This window comes from Orbicella franksi, chromosome 5 (genome assembly GCF_964199315.1).
Source record: "Orbicella franksi chromosome 5, jaOrbFran1.1, whole genome shotgun sequence".
In the NCBI taxonomy this organism is placed as follows: Eukaryota; Metazoa; Cnidaria; class Anthozoa; order Scleractinia; family Merulinidae; genus Orbicella; species Orbicella franksi.
The window spans coordinates 22,755,747-22,774,730 of record NC_138149.1 but is presented as its reverse complement, the minus strand read 5'-3'; the positions used below and the strand labels follow the sequence as shown (position 1 = coordinate 22,774,730).

Sequence of the window (18,984 nt, the reverse complement as noted above, 5' to 3'; positions counted from 1 at the left end):
TCCTGATTTCTCATGTGAGTTTGTGACATAGTTGTCCATATTCAAATCTATTATCAAAATCGGCCGTCCACGCGTTATGCGAAATTACCCTCTATTCTCACCATTCCCCATATAACGACGTTTCAGATGGGATTTGTTGGAATAAATACACTTTATCTGAAGGTTCAACATATCATACGGACGGACATTTTGCAAGTTGCCTATTGAGCAAGGAACAAAATGTCGGCACGTCTTACATGTTAAAGCATTGAATATTATTAATCCAGTATTATAAGTCAAAGTTGGGGTCGTTTAGTCCAGCCATTTTGTGGCTCCGCTTTCCTTCCGTATTTTTGCCCTGTCCTACAGTGTAATAACGTATAATAATTTGCAAGTTCTCTTGACCTTTTATCGTAAAGTGGCGCAATAATGTTTCTTATTCAGCATTACCTTAAAAACGTTATGCCTAATTGTTCTCTTTTTTCACCATACTTAACCGCGTTTATGTCAGATTGCAAGCGTGCAGCCCAAATTAAGGTCAATTGCATTTCAATACCAGCGAGATGGGCTGGTTTAATACTAGAGACATGGTACCCGTTTGGATGAGTTTCGGCAAACATTTGCTTTACCTGTCAAGACGAGCTACTTTACGAAATGCACCTTGAACGACGCATTATGAAAGGTAGCTTGTCTTGATGGGTAAAGCGTCAGATGGCCGTCATTGTACAAGAGACGCAAATTTATATAACTGGAAATCAATCATGCCAAAAATGAGAACGGTTGACTGTTTACATTGGCGGATCTATGGGAGGACCCCCTCCTGTTGGTAAGTGGTATTTTTTTTTCTACTGAAACCTCCCTTTAACCCTTCTAAATTTTTCTTCAGATATGTACTGACAGGCATTTTAGTTGCCAAAGTAAGAAACCCTAACAGAAACTATTAGTCCATTTGAAAGAGAATTACCATTTACACGAAAAATATTTATTTATTTCACTTGAATTGTTATTTTAAGGCACTACACTACTTCTACAACTTCACAACAATTAGGAATTCATTCCCTTTCATTTGAAATTCCAGAAATTATTTCAAAACTAACGATAGATAAATCCGACGTTTCGGCGACATCTTGGCGCCATTGTCAAGGGAAACTAATTAAATATGCGATTTCAAGAGTAACTAAGAGTTCAGAGTTTCTAATTTGCATGGGTTAGACAAAGACTTTAACGCGAACTGAGTCTGTTTTTGCCTGTATATGTTTATCTAAATCATTGTTGATTATTTCAAAACTACAGGCGTATTAAAACGTGAACTTTTCATTAATTGTCACTTAATGCATAACATTCAATGCACACAATGATTCCTCGCAAAAGGCCTAAAATTTATGCGAATAACAATATATCAAAGAAGTAATAAATCAAATATGATCCTTATTCTACTCACTCTTTGCATTACGAGTAAATGCTAACAATTTGTAAGCAATCACGTCCTTGAGACGAGACACTTGTTTACAGTGTTGTTTACCTAACTACTAAACAATTCACTCGTTTGCTGTTCTTACGACGTTTAGGCTCTGACTAAGAGTAAACTTCCCTGGATGATAACCCTGCAATGCTCTCTATGTCGTCAGTTTTCGATATCATTTTAACATCAAGTACACATTTCAGTTGTTCTTCAAGCAATCGCACAAAATTGGCGTTTTCCTTACGTAGAACGCAATAAATTAGACATGTATCAATGCAAGGTAGTGATCCAAAGGATTTAAGGCCAAAAAATTAAAAAGAAAACGGAGATTCTTGAAATACTTCTTATACATTGGACATAATTTCGATACGGAATTAAAAAGTAATGAAAGACAGATTACCATAAGTGTGACCTCTCATATCAAGGAGTTTCTGACATTCAATTATAAATTGATATAAGTTCCCAGCCTGACCTAACAAAATTTCGGCTCCATGCATTCCGTGGCGATGAGTGTCAACTAAGACGATACCACCGCTTTCTAACGCCAAAAATAGAACAGTTTTTTCGTTCACGATAAACAAGGCAGCATTCGTTGGGTGGGGGCCATGGCACAAAATAGATAACTGGTGTTGTAGCGTTGTTGGTGCGTGTCCATCACAAACTCGTACAGCCAAAGGTGATCCTATGGACACGCTGACACATTGCTTTGCGACAGAAGCAGCCTCTGCAGCGGACAGGAAGCGATGCGGTAGGCTATGTCGACAGCGATCATAGAGCCGGTTTCCCACTCTGATGGATGCAAGTAGTAATTTAACCCACAGAGGGCATAGTGAACGCAAGGGTTGAAGATCCAGGCGCTCGTGCCATACTCCGTGTGCAAAGATTACAGCTATGACGCTACAAGCGGAACTTCCGTTTCGTTCATGTAGAGTCGATTGGCTGATTTCAGGGAGAAATTTCCATGAAAATGTGTTAGACTGGGTAATTTTCTCGCCAACAACGTCTACATTTTCTTCTGGAGTTGGCTGGTAATTTGTGGGCATATCATCATCGGAATAGTCACCGGTGCTGTCGGAATGGTCATCGTCATAATCATCAACATCCTTGTTACCATTTTCTGCGTTATCTTCAATGTTGAGGCATTCTTCGTATCCACTCCCTGTTAATGCAGCTTTAAATTTGGTGGCTGCACAACAGACTTGGCTCTTGCAGAAAGCAATCGCTTTTTTGCTAAGCTCACTTTTCCTCGAAGTACCGGCGCACTTTTTGAAGTAGTTTTGTACTTCGTTTCCTATTTTCATGAGTAATGAACAAAATTAACAAAAATAAGAAAGTGCACTGAGTAAAAAAATAGATATATATATACTTAATGAAACTATACGGCAACTGCTCTGATGTCGGGACGTCCGTCTATATGTCCATCCGTCCGAACGTCTTTAAGTGAGTGAGCGAGCGAGCGAGCAACTAATTGTAATTCTGCACGTTTCTTATTAGAAGACACAATGATCTAACGGGTAAGCACTTAGCAGCTTAAGCAGAGTCGGGGTCCCTGAAAAGGTTTTCCTGTTCATGACACCCACAATATATGACTTTCAAAGTTCCTTCTTCGACTTAGGATCTCTTAGCAATAGAAAAGGGGACCTTCAAAACGGTAGCTAATTGTTTCATGCTACAAAAACCAGGATAAAATTAACAAAATCGGTAACTATAATCGTGAAGACTATACCGTCAAATCTGGTTGGATAGCTAGGGTCACCATTTCTGAGTTGTCATCCAGGAGCATGTTGGAGTCGCAGTCGGGATCTTGAAAAATGGAAAACATTTTTAAAATCTTGCCAAAAACATTTTCGATCGAAATTGTAAAAACTAAAGCCATTTAGTAATCACTCACTCTCCAACTTGTCCTGTAAATCCACAATCTCCCTTTCAAGATGAGGAAGGACAACCTCCAAGTAGAATGCTATGAAGTCTGTCATCTCCTTCTTGATAAGAGCAATTTCTTCGTCCCATCTCCTGGAAATTTGGTGTTTTTCTACGATGATTCTTTGAATCCTTATAGGCGTAGCTTTATAAAGAGATCAATAAAACATAAGAGTGTGAGATGAGTTGGTTGTTTAATGAAAAAGTGTATTTTAGGCATGTCATAAAATGATAAAAGTAATTGTGTAAGCATCGATTAAGCGATACCTATGAGAATAGTATACGCGAATCTTCCAGTCAAAATCAGCTGTTTCGGCCTATTTGGGCCTCGTCAGCACGGCGTAGCAAAACACTCAGTTTGAATGGTGCATTCAAGTGACGGAGTAGCTGAGCGATAAGCAGCCGTGGACAGCAATCAGTACATGTATTTAGCAGACGTATTAATGAACCACATCCAAATAAATCAATTTAATGGGTATTAGATATCTTTCAAAGTTCACCTGTATTTCCTCCCCAGGGGAAGTTTCCTTTCATGACTTCAGAGACAGTACATGCAGATTGAAGGTTGGCAACTTGGTCACTCTGTGTCTGCTCATTGTACAGCTGTATTCGAGAGGTAAGTTTGGCCTTTTCTGTAGAAATTTTACTTCGCAAACGTGTGCGCTGCTTGGATGACTCTAAATGGTATTTAATTAGGTAAAAAAGACATTTTGACCCAAAATCATCATAAAGTAATTAATGTAATAAATGACGTTCAAAATACAGACATAATCACAGCTTAAAAATACGAGAAGAAATAAATAAGTAAATAAATAAATAAAAACATAGATAGATAAGCAACCAAGTAAGCATGCAAGCAAACAAGTACATATATGTATTAAGAATCCGTAAGGACACAGCAATTGTCAATGTTCTCTCCATTAACATTTGCTGTCTCGCACGTTAGCATATTTGCATAACTTTTGAACCTTTTGTATTCATTGTTACACTTGTTCATTCCACCCAAACCAATGAGGACCTGAGATATTAGGTGGAAACGTCATTCAAGTGTTTTAACCAAGCGTTGTTTTCTATGTTTTTAAGAAGCCAGTTGTAAACATTGACTGTATTTTTAATATCATGAGTCCTGACTACAATTTTAGTATAAGTAATAAATAGTGTGACCACACATACCAGCCAGTTTGTTCATGGAATGGGAAGTCTGCTCTATGGTTGAAACCAACATTTCTATTTCGTCTTGAAGCTGAATACTGCTGGAAGTACCCTTGCAGGATTCCACTTCTATTTCAAAAATCAACATTGCTTTCCAGTAAGCATCACTTGTAAATAGATCAGTCAGTTACAGTTGTTATTTCATCTTTGTACTTCAGAAGGTAGGGTGATAACATTTACACTCTCCAGTTCATTTTTACTAACAGAAAACAATATTTGGTAGGTTAGGAACGTGTTATAAAACGGGGTAGATTTTCATTCCAATGTCTAGTATTATTCCAATTATGAGTTACAGAATGAAGTAATGCCAAATACACAAAATTTTTATTACCTTGTGCATGACTAACAACAGCAAGCTTCCAGTCATCTGATTTGAATTGATCCAATGATACACCATATTCATCAAGAGCTTCATTAAAGTCTTTTAGTGATTCATTCTGCATTTTAATAGCCTTTAAAAAATAGCAGTGAAAAAAAAAAATTGAAATTAGGGAATGACAGAAATTTAAGGCAAAAGCTCTTTTCCTTCTTTAATGAAAATTAAAACTGGCTGTGAGGTATACTAGGAGAAATACATATAGGTCTTTATCTGTTTCAACAAATAATGTACACTGTTGCATACTCACACGAGTATATCGCTGAGCAAGACTTTGGGCCATACCAATAATTTTTCTTTTGTTCCACCTCAGGGCATGCTCTGGAATAAGCTCTTCTCGATCTTCAAAAGGGTAAAAAAATAGTAATGAGCAAGTATAAGATCAATGATTTTACAACAGTTTTGTACTGTATGCATGTTTATTGAAAAACTAGACTTGGTATATAGCAATTCCTGAGTTTTTATTCATTTACAGGCCATTGTACATGTAAGACCTTGTTTACCATGGAACACAAATATGGTAGGTGTAACTATATGGAGACAGCCAGTGAAATTAAATATGGCAATTTTTTTTAATAGAACAATTATAATTATTTGCCTAAAATTGTAATAGTTTACCTCACTGGCAAATTATTATTCCACTCACCCTTGTTGGCTACTTATGGCCAACACAACATAAAACATCTTGTTGGCTAACTAACATCTCAAATCCAATAACATATTGTTAAATATACATGTATTTGGGGGTAACAAAAAAATGAGTCAATTTGTAGCAGAAAAATTCTTTTCTTTACAAAATAAATAAATAAAATAAAAATAAGACTCTTACTCACACTCCGTCACTGGTTAAAGTTTCCACTTACTCTCAGGAAGCATGTACTTTGTAGTGTTTCCACAACGAGACATGTGAGAATTGATCTGTTCCACTTCCTCACCAGTGGAGCAGGCACTTCCATCTTGCCATCGACCAACCCATATGACCTGTTTTAACATACATAATAGTAGTAGATCTTATTGTGCAACTTGTTCAAATTTGTGTAACTTATAATTCAAATTAGCTTTCATTTACAAACTTTAAGAAACTACACATGTACAACCATTATAATTTATACCTGGCATGTCCAACTGTGAGCTTTTGCATGCATTACTGACAAGGCTGGTTTCATATCGCAGTTTTCTAACCCCCCAGCTTTTCCAGCCCACTTCCAGTATTTGCAAACTATATCTTCCCAAAAATAATTGACACTGGCTGGTATCATTTTTTTCTGATGTATAAAGTTTGCATAACCATACAGCTCTCCCTGAAACATGTTAACTGCCCACTGAGCCAAGCCATGCCTGCAACCTACATGATTGTATAAATAACATTTTCAATAAGTACACAAATGCATCCCTTCCATATACAGCTGTAGATTTTCAGACCTAATACATTTATGACAATATATATTTCATTTCAACCTGCAATCTCAAGTCCAGTCTCATCAAGTTTGGCTGCTTTTTTGCCATGGTTGTTTGTGGCCCTCCAGTGTGAATCACTACATCTATTATCAACATCCTGTGGTCAAGCAAAACACCCATCAAATATCACGTCAAGAAGATAAGCTCTAAAAGCCATCAATTGACATAAATGTATGTCATACAAAATGCATTCTAAAGCAAAAAACCTTAGATTTGGACTTCTTTGCATAAACTGCCTTCATGTGGCTGTCTACATCATGGTTGTTGGCAATGAAGAGGTCTCCATAGTATGATGGCCTTCTTTGACTAAGTATGTGAGAGACAATTTAAAAACAAAATTATTGCATTAAATGCAAAAATGGAATTTAATTTTAATTAATATCATCTCTGAATTTTTATACTACTTTTATTTAGTCTACATATTATATTACTAACAGAAAGCAAACTATGAATTCCCTTTGATTAATAAATGAGGTGTTTTATTGTTTTAAAGATTGTATGTAAAACAATTTAGAAATTTGCTGCTAAGGACCTTGATTCAATGTTGAATTACTGCCACAGATTACTGGAAAAAAGTGTTCTGAAAACTGATATGAATTTATGCTCATTGCATACTTATAATCCACATCATGAAAATCAGCATTTTACCATAATTTGAGCAATACACCTCTAAACACAGTGAATATGAACCTTCCTGATGTCTTGAAACGATAAAGTTTCATGTTTCCATCGACATGGCAGGAGTGCTGAAAAATTGAACAAGAAGGGCACTTCATCCAGTCAAGCCCTTGCAGACAATCTAACTCATACTGCAAGAACTTCCACTCTTTAAAAGACCTTGAGAATGTGGTATGATTAATGGTTGGTGCCTGTTGAAATAATAATTTTTAAACACCCTTTTTTTATTATTATTATTATTATTATTCTTATTATTATTATTATTAATGAGATTATTATTGATTTTAGAAGTGGACTCATACCCTTCCTTTCATAACAGAAACATCCTCAAGCGCTCTGATAAAGGAGCTTTCTGAGGTCCCAGGCATTCTCTTCTGAAAAGCATCCCACAGATGAAAAAGCTGCTGATCAAAGACATAACTTGTATCTGTGGGGCTTCCTGGCCAAGGCCAATACCCTGCATGTACAACATCACTTAGGGACCAGGATGGAGAAACAAAATTGCACTGGCTACATTGGATGGTAGACTTGTTTAAATCAAATCATCCTGGAACAAAGAAAATATATAAGCATTTGCAAAACAGCAAAAAAAAAAAAAAAAAAAAGGGTGAGAAAAATGCACTACTATGTTTTACAACTCAATAGCTCCTGATCACAGGAAGGTGTTCCATCAAGATACAGTTAGAGCAAATTATTTTTCATTTCTATGAACATGACTTGTAACTCATTCAGTCTAAACACTACCTTTCTCATTCACAACAATGACCACTCCTGAAGTTGTTAATTGGCGTAAAACCCCAGCCTCTTTACAGCTTGGGCAGTACCCAGGCAAACTGATGAATGGAAATGGCTTAACTTGCCGAGGAAAACGACAGAACAAACCAGTTCAGGTTATTGATAATATAAATAAAGCTAGCATTTTGGTAAATAACCAGTGACTGGATTTCATAATCATTAAACTGAAAATCTACATGCGTGTATAGTGTAAGCTACCTTAAAAGAAAGCAACCCATATAACACTAAACCAACAATTATCATTACTTGGTTTTCAATCCATACATGTATGTATATTCTCGCAAGACTCAACAAGAACCCTGAGAATATAACAAAATTAATATCACAAATACAACATCGAACAAAGAAAAACAATGATGGTCAGCACAAATTTAATACATGTACAGTGGCTGTCTTCAGACTGATGTTCTTCCTTTTAGATATCTGCTTACCTATGTTTTGCTTTACTCCATTTTCATCAATTATCACAGTTGGAGGAATAGCCTGAAAGAAACCATCAACAAACCCATCTCTGTTATGAAATGGCAAGAGAGAATGCACATTTACATCACATGAAGAGCAGAAAAATTTCTTTGGGCAGTCATGACGTCTTATAAGTGTTTTCTCTTCCAAACATATCCGACAATGATCAGGTGAAGGGAGGCTCTCACAATTAAGGAGAGCTTCTAGCAGCAGCTTTCTGTTATTATCCCAGCTCGATGACAAATTCACCATTCTGGTCTCCCAATTTTTAGATGGATTATTTGTAGAGCTGAGAAACTCATCACATCTTGCTAAGGCAGCCTCGAGATTGTCTGTGGAACAATATTCATATCTATGTTAATTACATCTTAGATATATCAGGAAATAAATTATTACTATTATTTTTATTATTATTATTATTATTATTATTATTATTACTATTATTATTATTACTATATTATTATTTATTAGGAAGATAGAAATGTTTTATGCATCACAGATTTCTCTCGCACTAGCAGAAAGAATTTTATGGAAAACTAAATGTTCATCCTTGCTAGTTTCATAGGTTAGGAATGTCTGGGATTATTGGCGAAAAATTCCAATTGCTGCTAACACATAAAAGAAAAATAAGGTAATAAATGTAAATCATATTTTTGCAAACTTCAAATCATCAAAAGAAACCAGTTCTTTAACTATCACCTTTTTCCAGCTGGTGAGTCACACACTCTAGCTTTCTTTCCCTGATAGCGGACACCAACAAATTTTAAAATTACAACCATCAATTTATGACTACCAGTTTCATGTGGATAAGAAAAAGGTTACCGTCTACGCTAGATGATGATGGCATGTACTGTTGATCGCCAATGTCGCAATCATCGGAATCCGCCGAATCAGCCGCAGTTTGAGCTGGATCTAGATGCAAAAGGGTTTACTTTGTTACCGGAAAGACAGTTCGAAGTACATAATGATTTTAACAGCAACGAATGACATGAAGTATGATAATCATAAACCAATAATATGATTATACCAATTGAACTTGGCCGCTTGCGATCGTCTTGAAATCTGGGCTTGTACGGATAGTGACTTTTCCTTCTCCCAGTCAAGGGATCCCGAAAAATACGGAAACGCTTCTTCTTTGTCGGCTTTTTTCTATTCTCAAGTAGTTGATTTGCTTCCTCTAAGGCCTCTTGGAGCGCTGTTTGGGCGTCTTTTTTCGTAGCCTTTTTTAACCTTGACAACGCCATTTTGATTTCTCCAAAAGCACTAAGAGCTTGCATTCAGCGGTTCTGGCGGTTACAAGAGGTACCATGGGAAGCCAGTACTGAAATTGATGATTAGAGTGAATTCACTGGGTTTTGACAATTGAGGCTATTCGTCAATTCGTCAATTCGGAGGGGTCGCCCTTCACGTAGGGGCCGCCGGAGGCCGACGAACACTGGGAACAAGACATTAATTCGCCGCTCGTGGCAAGCTTACTTTACCCTGCAAAACACGTCAGATTTAACCATTTTGATCAGAGTTTTTAGGTTTCAAGTGATTTTTACTCTTTATTAGGTATCGGAAAAATTAATGCTCAGTTAGAAACATGTCAGATCATAAGCAACGTGTTTACGAAAGATCTAACAAGATCCGCAACAAAAAAAATCGAAGTTGAACGCCATGAAATGTTGACACAAGAATAGGTACTTTCTTGAAAAGATTAAGAGGTGAGCCATCTGATATTTTTCATTGTTGATAGTGGTAGGCCTTAGGGTTGATTACAGTTTTACAGTGTAAGTAAACTTATTTTACACTAGATTTTTGATTCGGTCGGTGTAAAACGCAGACTGCGGAGCGCAAACTACAGACTAAACTGCAGACTGACCATTGAGTCCTAACCGAAAACAGGCTAACTGGAGCATTTTTTAGGCTAACCTAAGTGATATCCAGGCTAACTGGAGGGTATTCAGTCTAACCGGAGCGCGACTCAGCTGACCGGAGTGTAGTCTTTCACTGCAATTAGCCTGAATAATCATGTTTAAGATCAGTGCCTGATACTATTATTATAAAACGATATGTACTTATGAAGTCTGTAGTCTGCAGTCTGCATTTTACTCTCAGTCTGCATTTTACCCCGGTCTGCAGTCCACAGTCTGCGTTTTACACTGACGATTTTCAATTTGATTGCCAGCAAAGTGGAAGTGAAATCGGAACATCTTTGTATATTACTAAATTACATAGGCCATCAAAGAATATTCGACCGTACAGGCCCTTTCATAAAATAACCACAGAATCATTTAAATATATAGAACAGCTAAACTGATGGAATGTTGTAAGCAGTATCATCAGTACAGAGTAAATGATGCAGTGCATAAATTAGTATCTTTAGAACATAAAGGGAAAAGAGTCTACTCCAATATACAATGTACTTAAATGTTGGGTGTTGAAGTTCAAAATATCATAGCTAATCAAATTTCTGTAGGTCCCAGGTTAGAATCTAGTTGTAGTTTATAACAAATTAGGTGGCTATTATGTTAGTTGCAGTAATTTAATGGAATAATTTTGAAAAATTAATTTGTTTATTTATTTATGTCCACTTATATTCTGTTTGCAGAATGCTAAAATGGATTCCTTTTATTGGTTCTATTTGACAAACAAATCTTACAAGAGGCATGCAGGTTGTGGTTTCACTAGAGAGTACAACAGTAACCAGAGTTGTGGGAACATCGTTCCAGATTTGTACTATCCTTGTCAGCAAAAGTTTATACTAAGTATGTGTTGCTTGAATAAAACAATAACAAGGCTTAATCATTCTGTAATCATTGCAGGCTTTGTTAAATTTACTTTCTAGACTGTTCTTCATTTTTGGACTATTTGTATTTTGGCCAATGTACTATAATGTTTAGTCCCTAAAAAGGCCAACCACTGTTATAAGATTGTACAATTGAAGTGCATGGTACCTATACAGTTATTGGAGAGCCTTACACTCAAACTCACAAAACTGTGAACACCTAAAATATGTCTGGAATGTTTATTGTGTTATAACCAATCATGAGCAAGATCTACAACCATAGAAACCACAGAAACGGATGAATTTCTATCGGTGTTGGTTTTGAAACGTGATGTTAATTCGTTTTTTGATCGCAGCAACTTACTTTACCGTAGATGTTATCAAGTAATTGTCACTTTCAAACAAGGCCTTACTTACTTACTTAATCTACTGTGGTTGACCAGCCTTCAGCTGCTATGTCCGTTAGGGAAATAGTCATAACCGCTAGGTTTTGCGTACGTGTTCTCCGGTTAGATATATCCACGAGGTTTTCCTCGGTTAGGTCAGTTCAAGTGCAGATTTCACTGCGTCAACTTCTACTCGGCATTGGGCCATAGTTTCTCTATACACTGTTACTCGTCTATTCTATCAAGTCAAGTTCAGTGCGTGTGCAAACCAAAGTGAGTAATCTATTCCTTGTTCTTTAGGGTTAGTTCTTAGGTTTTCTATTGTTATTTGTTTCGGTTGAGTTTCCTTTTATCGTTACTAAATCGGTTAGTTAGTTCTGTATGCTCGGAATCGCGCTTGATTAGGTCCATATCTCCAATATAGGGTTATTTTGCCATAAAGGTACCGTCCAAGTTACACACCGTGTAGCCTATTAATCGTTTTCCAGCCTTCCGTACGATCAGTATAAGTGCCGATTATGTTACACTTCCATATTACGGACGTTATTGAGAATGTTAGCAATAGTTTCTTCATTTGTGTTATTTTATCTTTATACTTCGGTATGTTAGTTACGTTAGCTCCTATTTTCGTTATTGTATTTCAGTTCGAACCGGCATACGGTTTACATCGACTTACGGCTAAGCTTACAGCACGTGGTTTAATTCTACCTTCGTCTTGGCACGTGATTCGTTTCATTTGAGTCTGTATGGAACATTGATCTCTGTCAATTAAACTCTGTTTACATCGTAGTCAGAAGTTCTTGTCGAGTTCGTTTTAACACTACGCACTGCTCTACGCATGTGATTACTTGGATTTTTGGCCTGCTATATTCTGTCCTTGTAACTCACATTTAGTTCGAATTTGGTGCACCGCGAAGGAATTCGAAGAATTCGCTGACTAATTTGCACGTCAATCACTCCAACTCACTTCAACCCCGTGTTATCTGCAATTTGTCATTCAGTGTAACGCACGATTGACGTTTTCTTATCTACCGCAATTAATCGGATTTATCAAGGATTAACGTTCCACAATGGCTTCCGCAAAACCGCAATCACCGGATGATCTAAAGGCCGCCCGCAGTTTTGCGAAGACAAACGTGACAAGAAAGGTCAATAGACTTAACGAGTTATTGTCCGCACGCGAATCCGCCGACGCCATTCAAAGAGTCCAGATTGAGCTAAACGAAGTTCTAGAGGAATTCAAAATCGCTCATGAAGCTTATCATAGCCAAATTAAGACCGAAAGAGAACGTCAAGATTCGGAAAAATATTACGACTCGCTTGTAGAACTAGCGTCGGAACTAGAGAGAGAAATCTCTTCATGGATCATGCAACCAGACGCTCAAAGATTGTTGACAGCTCAAAGTGCTTTCGTCGGCCCCGAGGATTCTGTAAGTAACGCCGGATCGCGTGATTCGTTCCACACGCGATCTGTTATTGGTTCTCGTACAAGCAGTACCCCTAGTGCAAAGGCAAGGTCTGCTGCAAAAAAGGCAGCGTTAGAGGTCAAGGCAGCTACCCTTCAAAAACTGCACGACCTCGAAATCGAAGAATTGAGAATCAAGCAAAGGAAAGCGGAAATCCAACTGCAAGCCGACATCGCAGAGGCTGAGGCCGAGAGACAAGTGTTCGAGGAGGCAGAAGCCGAGGAAAACCGCGAGCGTGAGCTGTTTCATCGGGATGAAGTCACGCCGGTCAGAGCAGCACTCAAACCCGTAAAGTCTGCGTCTACGCCCATGGAAGGAGGCCCCCCAGGCAATGTCATTGACGAGACAGTAATTGGTTCTCAAGGCAAGCAACCCTATGAACCAAACGAAACTCGACAGCCATCTAAGTATCCTCTGAACCCCGAAGCACCTGAATATCGCCATAGGATGACACCAAACCAAGAAAGTTTGCCATATGACATCAAACCCAGTAGCCATCACGATGCATCATTCGTTCGTCTAATGGAGACGCAAGATCGACATAACCAAGCCCTTATGCAGCTTGTACGTCATCAGCAGCAAAGTACAGCAGCACTGACTCTTCCGCAGCCGAGTATGCAAGTTTTCAGCGGTGATCCCATCGATTATTGCGACTTCATACACGCGTTTGAACACCTCGTGGAACAGAAGACCACAAGTTCAAGCTCTCGCCTGTACTACCTAGTGCAGTATACTTCTGGTCCCGCCCAGGAACTAATGAGGAGTTGTCTTTCCATGCGAGAAGAAGAAGGCTACGTGGAAGCGAGAAGGCTGCTGAAGGAAAGATACGGTCGGAGCTACAAGATCGCTGCCGCGCATGTTAAACGACTAATTGAGGGGCCATCGATTAAACCTGAGGACGGATCAGCGCTTGAGCAGTTTTCCATCCAGCTTTCAAGCTGCGTCAATACGTTGAAGGAAATTGGTTACGTCAATAAGCTGGACAATCCCGACAACCTCAAGAAGATAATCGACCGGCTTCCATTTGGAATTAGATTGAAGTGGCGCGATACTGTTGACCGTATCATAGAAAAGGAAAACCGAGACGTCACCGTCAAAGATATCATGGCCTTTGTGGCAGCTAAGGCAAGAGCTGCAACCCATCCCATTTTCGGCAAGGTAGTAAACGAAAACAGGGGAAAGCAAGTTAACGGCAAATCGTCGAGAAAACCGCCAAGAGGAGGGGGCTTCTCAACTCAAGGCAAACCTCCACCCGATAAAACTTCAAAGGAAAAACCCAAGTGTCCATCATGTTCTTCTAGCCACTGGCTATCACGCTGCGACAAGTTTCGCAAACAGTCTCTCCAGGAAAGGCAAAGGTTCGTGGACGACCATAAACTCTGCAGTAACTGCCTGACAGCCGGTCACTTCGTGCGCGACTGCCCAAAGGAAAGCTTCTGCAGGGTACAAGGGTGTGTCGGTAAACATTCTACCTTCCTACATCCAAGAAGCAATACAAACGCGTCAACCGCTTCAACCATAACCGAAAGCCCAACTGGGGGCCAAGGCAAAGGCGTGGAGCCACCGCCCGTTAATTCTAGCTCTGCCAACAATGGTTACATCAAGTCCAGTTACTCCACATCAAGTAATTCAGTAACCGGGCTCGCGATTCTTCCAGTCCGGGTCAAGGCAAAGGGTCATGGTAAAATAGTGGAAACGTACGCATTCCTGGACTCCGGTTCAAACACGTCGTTTTGCACCGAAAGCCTTTTGGAAAAGCTGAACTTCAAGGGAACTAAAACGAAGCTGTCACTAACAACGCTGCAAGGTGAAAGCGAGCCTACTGAATGCTCCCTAGTCAGTTTGGAAGCTTTCGATCTAAGCGAGAACAAGACAGTACAGCTGCCAAAGGTCTACTCTAGGCCAAGCTTGCCTATTCCCCCTGAAGCTATCGCCCGGCAAGAGGATGTCGACCGCTGGCCATATTTGAAAGGCGTCAACATATCTCACATAGACGCTGAGATTGGCCTTCTAATCGGCAGCGACGTACCGGAGGCTCTACAACCCAAAGAAATGAGACCAAGTGAGGATGGCGGTCCCTTTGCAACTCGAACAGTGTTAGGTTGGGTGCTTAACGGCCCGTTGGGCAGAGCAGCCACGACTGAAGTGTCCACTGCGAACTTTGTTCAAGGAAACAAGACCCTTGATGAACAATTTCATGAGTTTTGCAACCTAGAATTTAGCGACACCTTCTATGAATCAAAAACGTCTATGTCACTCAACGACCGGAAGGCTCTGAACATTATGGAAGAAACAGTTAAACTAGAAAACGGTCATTACGAAATGGCTTTACCCTGGAAGTCCTACCCGCCACGCCTACAGAACAACAGAACTCTAGCAGAGCGCCGACTCCTCCAGCTGAAAAGGCGACTGCTGAGAGAACCACTTGTCCATCAGAAATACAAAGGGTTTATGGACGATCTGCTATCTAAGGATTACGCCAGGAAAGTGAACAGTCAAGACCCTGGCCCTCTAGGAACCCGCTGGTACCTTCCCCATCATCCCGTATTCAACCCACAGAAACCCGGTAAAGTGAGAGTAGTCTTCGATTGTTCAGCCAAGCATTACGGAACCTCACTGAACGACCAGCTCTTACAGGGGCCGGACCTGACTAACTCTCTTGTTGGTGTACTCTCCAGATTCAGAGAGGATCAAATAGCCCTAATGTCTGATGTGGAAGCAATGTTCCACCAGGTACGCGTCCGGCCAAGTGACTGCGAGGCTCTGAGTTTCCTGTGGTGGCCAGACGGAAATCTCGACAATCAGCCAGAAGAGTACCAGATGAGAGTCCATCTGTTTGGAGGCGCGTCTTCCCCAAGCTGCGCAAACTTCGCACTGAAGAAAACAGCGGAAGACAACAAAGCAGATTTTGACCCCCAAACCATTTCAACCGTGAAACGCAATTTCTACGTCGATGACTGCCTCAAGTCAGTTGGATCAGACGATGACGCCATTCGACTCGCAAGACAACTGCGCGAGCTCCTAGCACGAGGCGGATTCAAGCTCACGAAATGGCTGTCTAATTCAAGAAAGGTCATCGAGTCCTTGCCAGAGTCAGAACGAGCAGCTCAAGTCAAAAACCTCGACTTCGACAAGTTACCAGTGGAGCGAGCTCTTGGTGTACAATGGAACGTAGCCTCCGATCAGTTTGGTTTTAGTATTGTCATTAAGGACAGGCCTGCTACAAGAAGAGGTATACTATCCGTAATCAGCTCAGTATACGACCCCCTGGGGTTCGCCGCTCCATTTATTCTCAATGCGAAACTGATCCTGCAAGACCTTTGTCGTAACAAGTATGGCTGGGATGACAAGATTCCAGATGAGTTCCTGCACCGCTGGCAAGTATGGCTGCAAGAGCTACCCAAACTAGAGCAACTAACAATCGACCGTTGCTTCAAGTCGCCAGACCTCGGCGAGATCACGTCGTGCCAGCTTCACCACTTCTCCGATGCGTCACAACAGGGTTACGGAGCCGTCACATACCTCAGAATCACAGGTCATGATGGAAACGTGAAATGTTCGTTTGTCATGGGAAAATCCAGACTTGCACCAATCAAACCAGTTACCATTCCCCGACTGGAGTTATCAGCAGCCGTTGTAGCAACAAGACTAGAGAAAATATCTCGAGGGGAGTTGAGTCTACCGATCAGTCAATCATTCTTCTGGACAGACAGCACCTGTGTCCTGCGTTACCTAGAAAACCAAGACAGGCGCTTTCAGACTTTCGTTGCCAATCGGGTCGCAACGATACACGACGCATCTTCTCCCTCTCAGTGGCGATACGTAAATACACAATTCAATCCAGCGGACGACGCATCAAGAGGCGCGTCAACAGACTCTCTCCAACGCTGGATACATGGCCCAGAATTCCTAACTCAGTCAACTGAGACATGGCCGCAACGACCTGTTGACATGAACGTTACCATTCCCGATGATGACCCAGAAGTCAAGAAAGACGCGGTGGTACATATGAGCGAAGCTTCTACTCGAGATCCCGTTTTAGAAATCATTGAACGGTTTTCATCCTGGACCTATCTCAAGAAGATAGTAGCGTGGATACTCCGTTACAAGTCAAACCTCACCCGTCTTAGCAAGGAACGAAGGAGAGGAGTGACGAGTCCAATTCAGTCAACCGACACAACCACGCCCATCACCATAGCGGAACTGAACAACGCTGAATTCGAAATCCTCAAGCACGTCCAGAGCAAATGCTTCAAGGAGGAACTCGGTTGTCTTAAGGAAGTGGACCAACAGACAACTTCAAGCAGACAGAACGTGTTGAAGAAATCTAGCAACATTTTCAAGCTTGACCCAATCCTAACTCATGGTCTCATACGAGTTGGTGGTCGTTTACAACGAGCGCCAATCAGCACCGATGCAATGCATCCAGTTATCCTGCCAAAGAAACACCACGTGGTCAAGCTTCTCATCCAGTATTACCACCACGTTGCTGGTCATTCGGGCCTAGAGTACACTTTGTCGCTCACTAGGCAGAGATACTGGATAATAAACGGAAGATCTGCCGTGCGAAACATTCTCAACGAGTGCTTCAGCTGCCGTAAACACCAGGCGCCAACAGCTCAACAAAAGATGGCGAGTCTTCCCGAAGACCGAATAACGCCTTCGAAACCGCCGTTCACCTACACAGGTGTAGACTGCTTCGGGCCATTCGAAGTGCGACGCGGAAGGACAAGGGTCAAGCGGTATGGCGTGATATTCACATGTCTCACCCTACGTGCAGTCCACATAGAGGCGGCTTCCTCATTGGACACAGAGTCCTTTATCCGCGCGTTACGCAGATTCATCGCAAGGAGAGGTCAGCCTGAGGAGATGCGATCCGACAACGGCGGGAACTTCGTGAGGGGAGAGCGCGAGCTACGGGAAGCAATCAACGAATGGAATCAATCGCAGATTCATGACTTTCTCCTCCAACGGAATATCAAGTGGACCTTCAACCCACCAGCCGGCTCTCACCATGGCGGAGTATGGGAGAGGTGTATACGGACGGTACGCAAGGTCATGAAGGCACTGATGAAAGAGCAAGTGCTAGACGATGAGGGTCTCAACACCCTGTTGTGTGAAGTGGAGGCAATAATCAACGGACGACCTATCACAAAGCTGTCAGACGATCCACGTGACCTAGAACCTCTGACACCCAACCACCTGCTGCTGCTGCGCTCAGGACCTACTGTTCCACCCGGAAACTTTACCAGCCATGACAACTACTACAATCGGAGATGGCGTCAAGTGCAGTATCTAGCAGACATATTTTGGCGGCGATGGGTCAGAGAATACCTCCCGTCACTGCAGCAACGGCAGAAATGGCACAAGCAGCGGAGGAATTTTGCAGTAGACGACATCGTCCTGGTCTTTGACGACAACAAGCCCCGTAACTCCTGGCCACTCGGTCGGATCCTGGAGGTGTATACCAACCGTAGAGATGGACTGGTTCGTTCCGTCAAGTTAAAGACCAGTACATCGGAACTCGTGCGACCAATCGACAAGATTGTGCTACTGGAAGCAGCCGCTGTTTCAAGGAATAAAGGAACTTATGAACACCGACAATGCATTAGTTTCAGTGGATTGAAGAACTCTCTTGAACAATACAATATAATCTACCAATTAATATAAGTAATAGTATTATCATTTAGTCAACCTCATGTTTCAAACCCTTTTTTCTATCTCCTTGTAAAGGTTATCTGCAGTACCGCCTTTAAGGGGCCGGAATGTTGGTTTTGAAACGTGATGTTAATTCGTTTTTTGATCGCAGCAACTTACTTTACCGTAGATGTTATCAAGTAATTGTCACTTTCAAACAAGGCCTTACTTACTTACTTAATCTACTGTGGTTGACCAGCCTTCAGCTGCTATGTCCGTTAGGGAAATAGTCATAACCGCTAGGTTTTGCGTACGTGTTCTCCGGTTAGATATATCCACGAGGTTTTCCTCGGTTAGGTCAGTTCAAGTGCAGATTTCACTGC

General features: G+C 40.9%; 2 protein-coding genes and 1 pseudogene across 6 annotated transcripts; 1 reads left to right on the top strand and 2 right to left on the bottom strand.

Moving 5' to 3' along the window:
* Positions 1–910: 910 nt before the first annotated feature.
* Positions 911–7,469, bottom strand: LOC145487138 (uncharacterized; annotated as a pseudogene). Its single transcript, XR_014049359.1, has 13 exons — positions 7,388–7,469; positions 7,098–7,276; positions 6,614–6,713; positions 6,408–6,504; positions 6,062–6,294; positions 5,813–5,930; positions 5,200–5,291; positions 4,905–5,025; positions 4,535–4,642; positions 3,862–4,038; positions 3,333–3,506; positions 3,168–3,244; positions 911–2,732 (listed from the first exon to the last, which is right to left on the bottom strand). The product of XR_014049359.1 is annotated as an uncharacterized LOC145487138 (transcript).
* A 79-nt stretch (positions 7,470–7,548) lies between these two features.
* LOC145487113 (uncharacterized) lies at positions 7,549–10,940 on the bottom strand. Of its 4 annotated transcripts, XM_081465832.1 has the most exons (5): positions 9,370–10,940; positions 9,165–9,254; positions 8,312–8,674; positions 7,830–7,940; positions 7,566–7,632 (listed from the first exon to the last, which is right to left on the bottom strand). In XM_081465832.1, the coding sequence occupies exons 1-5, from the start codon at positions 9,617–9,619 to the stop codon at positions 7,628–7,630; spliced, it is 819 nt and encodes a 272-aa protein (XP_081321958.1). In that variant the 5' UTR covers positions 9,620–10,940; the 3' UTR covers positions 7,566–7,627. The 4 variants fall into 4 exon arrangements, with proteins under 4 accessions (XP_081321960.1, XP_081321958.1, XP_081321957.1 ...); XM_081465834.1 differs by lacking the exon at positions 7,830–7,940 and having other exon boundaries at positions 7,549–7,632; XM_081465831.1 differs by lacking the exon at positions 7,566–7,632 and having other exon boundaries at positions 7,819–7,940.
* Positions 10,941–13,273: 2,333 nt separating this feature from the next.
* On the top strand, positions 13,274–18,676 carry LOC145487870 (uncharacterized). Its single transcript, XM_081466656.1, has one exon. It carries the CDS (start codon positions 13,274–13,276, stop codon positions 18,632–18,634), a length of 5,361 nt encoding a protein of 1,786 aa, XP_081322782.1. The 3' UTR covers positions 18,635–18,676.
* Positions 18,677–18,984: the final 308 nt, after the last annotated feature.

Coding starts and splice junctions, on each gene's coding strand:
- LOC145487113 (XM_081465831.1), bottom strand. CDS start 9,619: ATGCAAGCTCTTAGTGCTTTTGGAGAAATCAAAATGGCGTTGTCAAGG. Junction 9,255..9,369: donor CAAGCGGCCAAGTTCAATTG/GTATAATCATAT, acceptor TTTTGCATCTAG/ATCCAGCTCAAACTGCGGCT. Junction 8,675..9,164: donor ATCATCATCTAGCGTAGACG/GTAACCTTTTTC, acceptor ATTGTTCCACAG/ACAATCTCGAGGCTGCCTTA.
- LOC145487870 (XM_081466656.1), top strand. CDS start 13,274: ATGGAAGGAGGCCCCCCAGGCAATGTCATTGACGAGACAGTAATTGGT.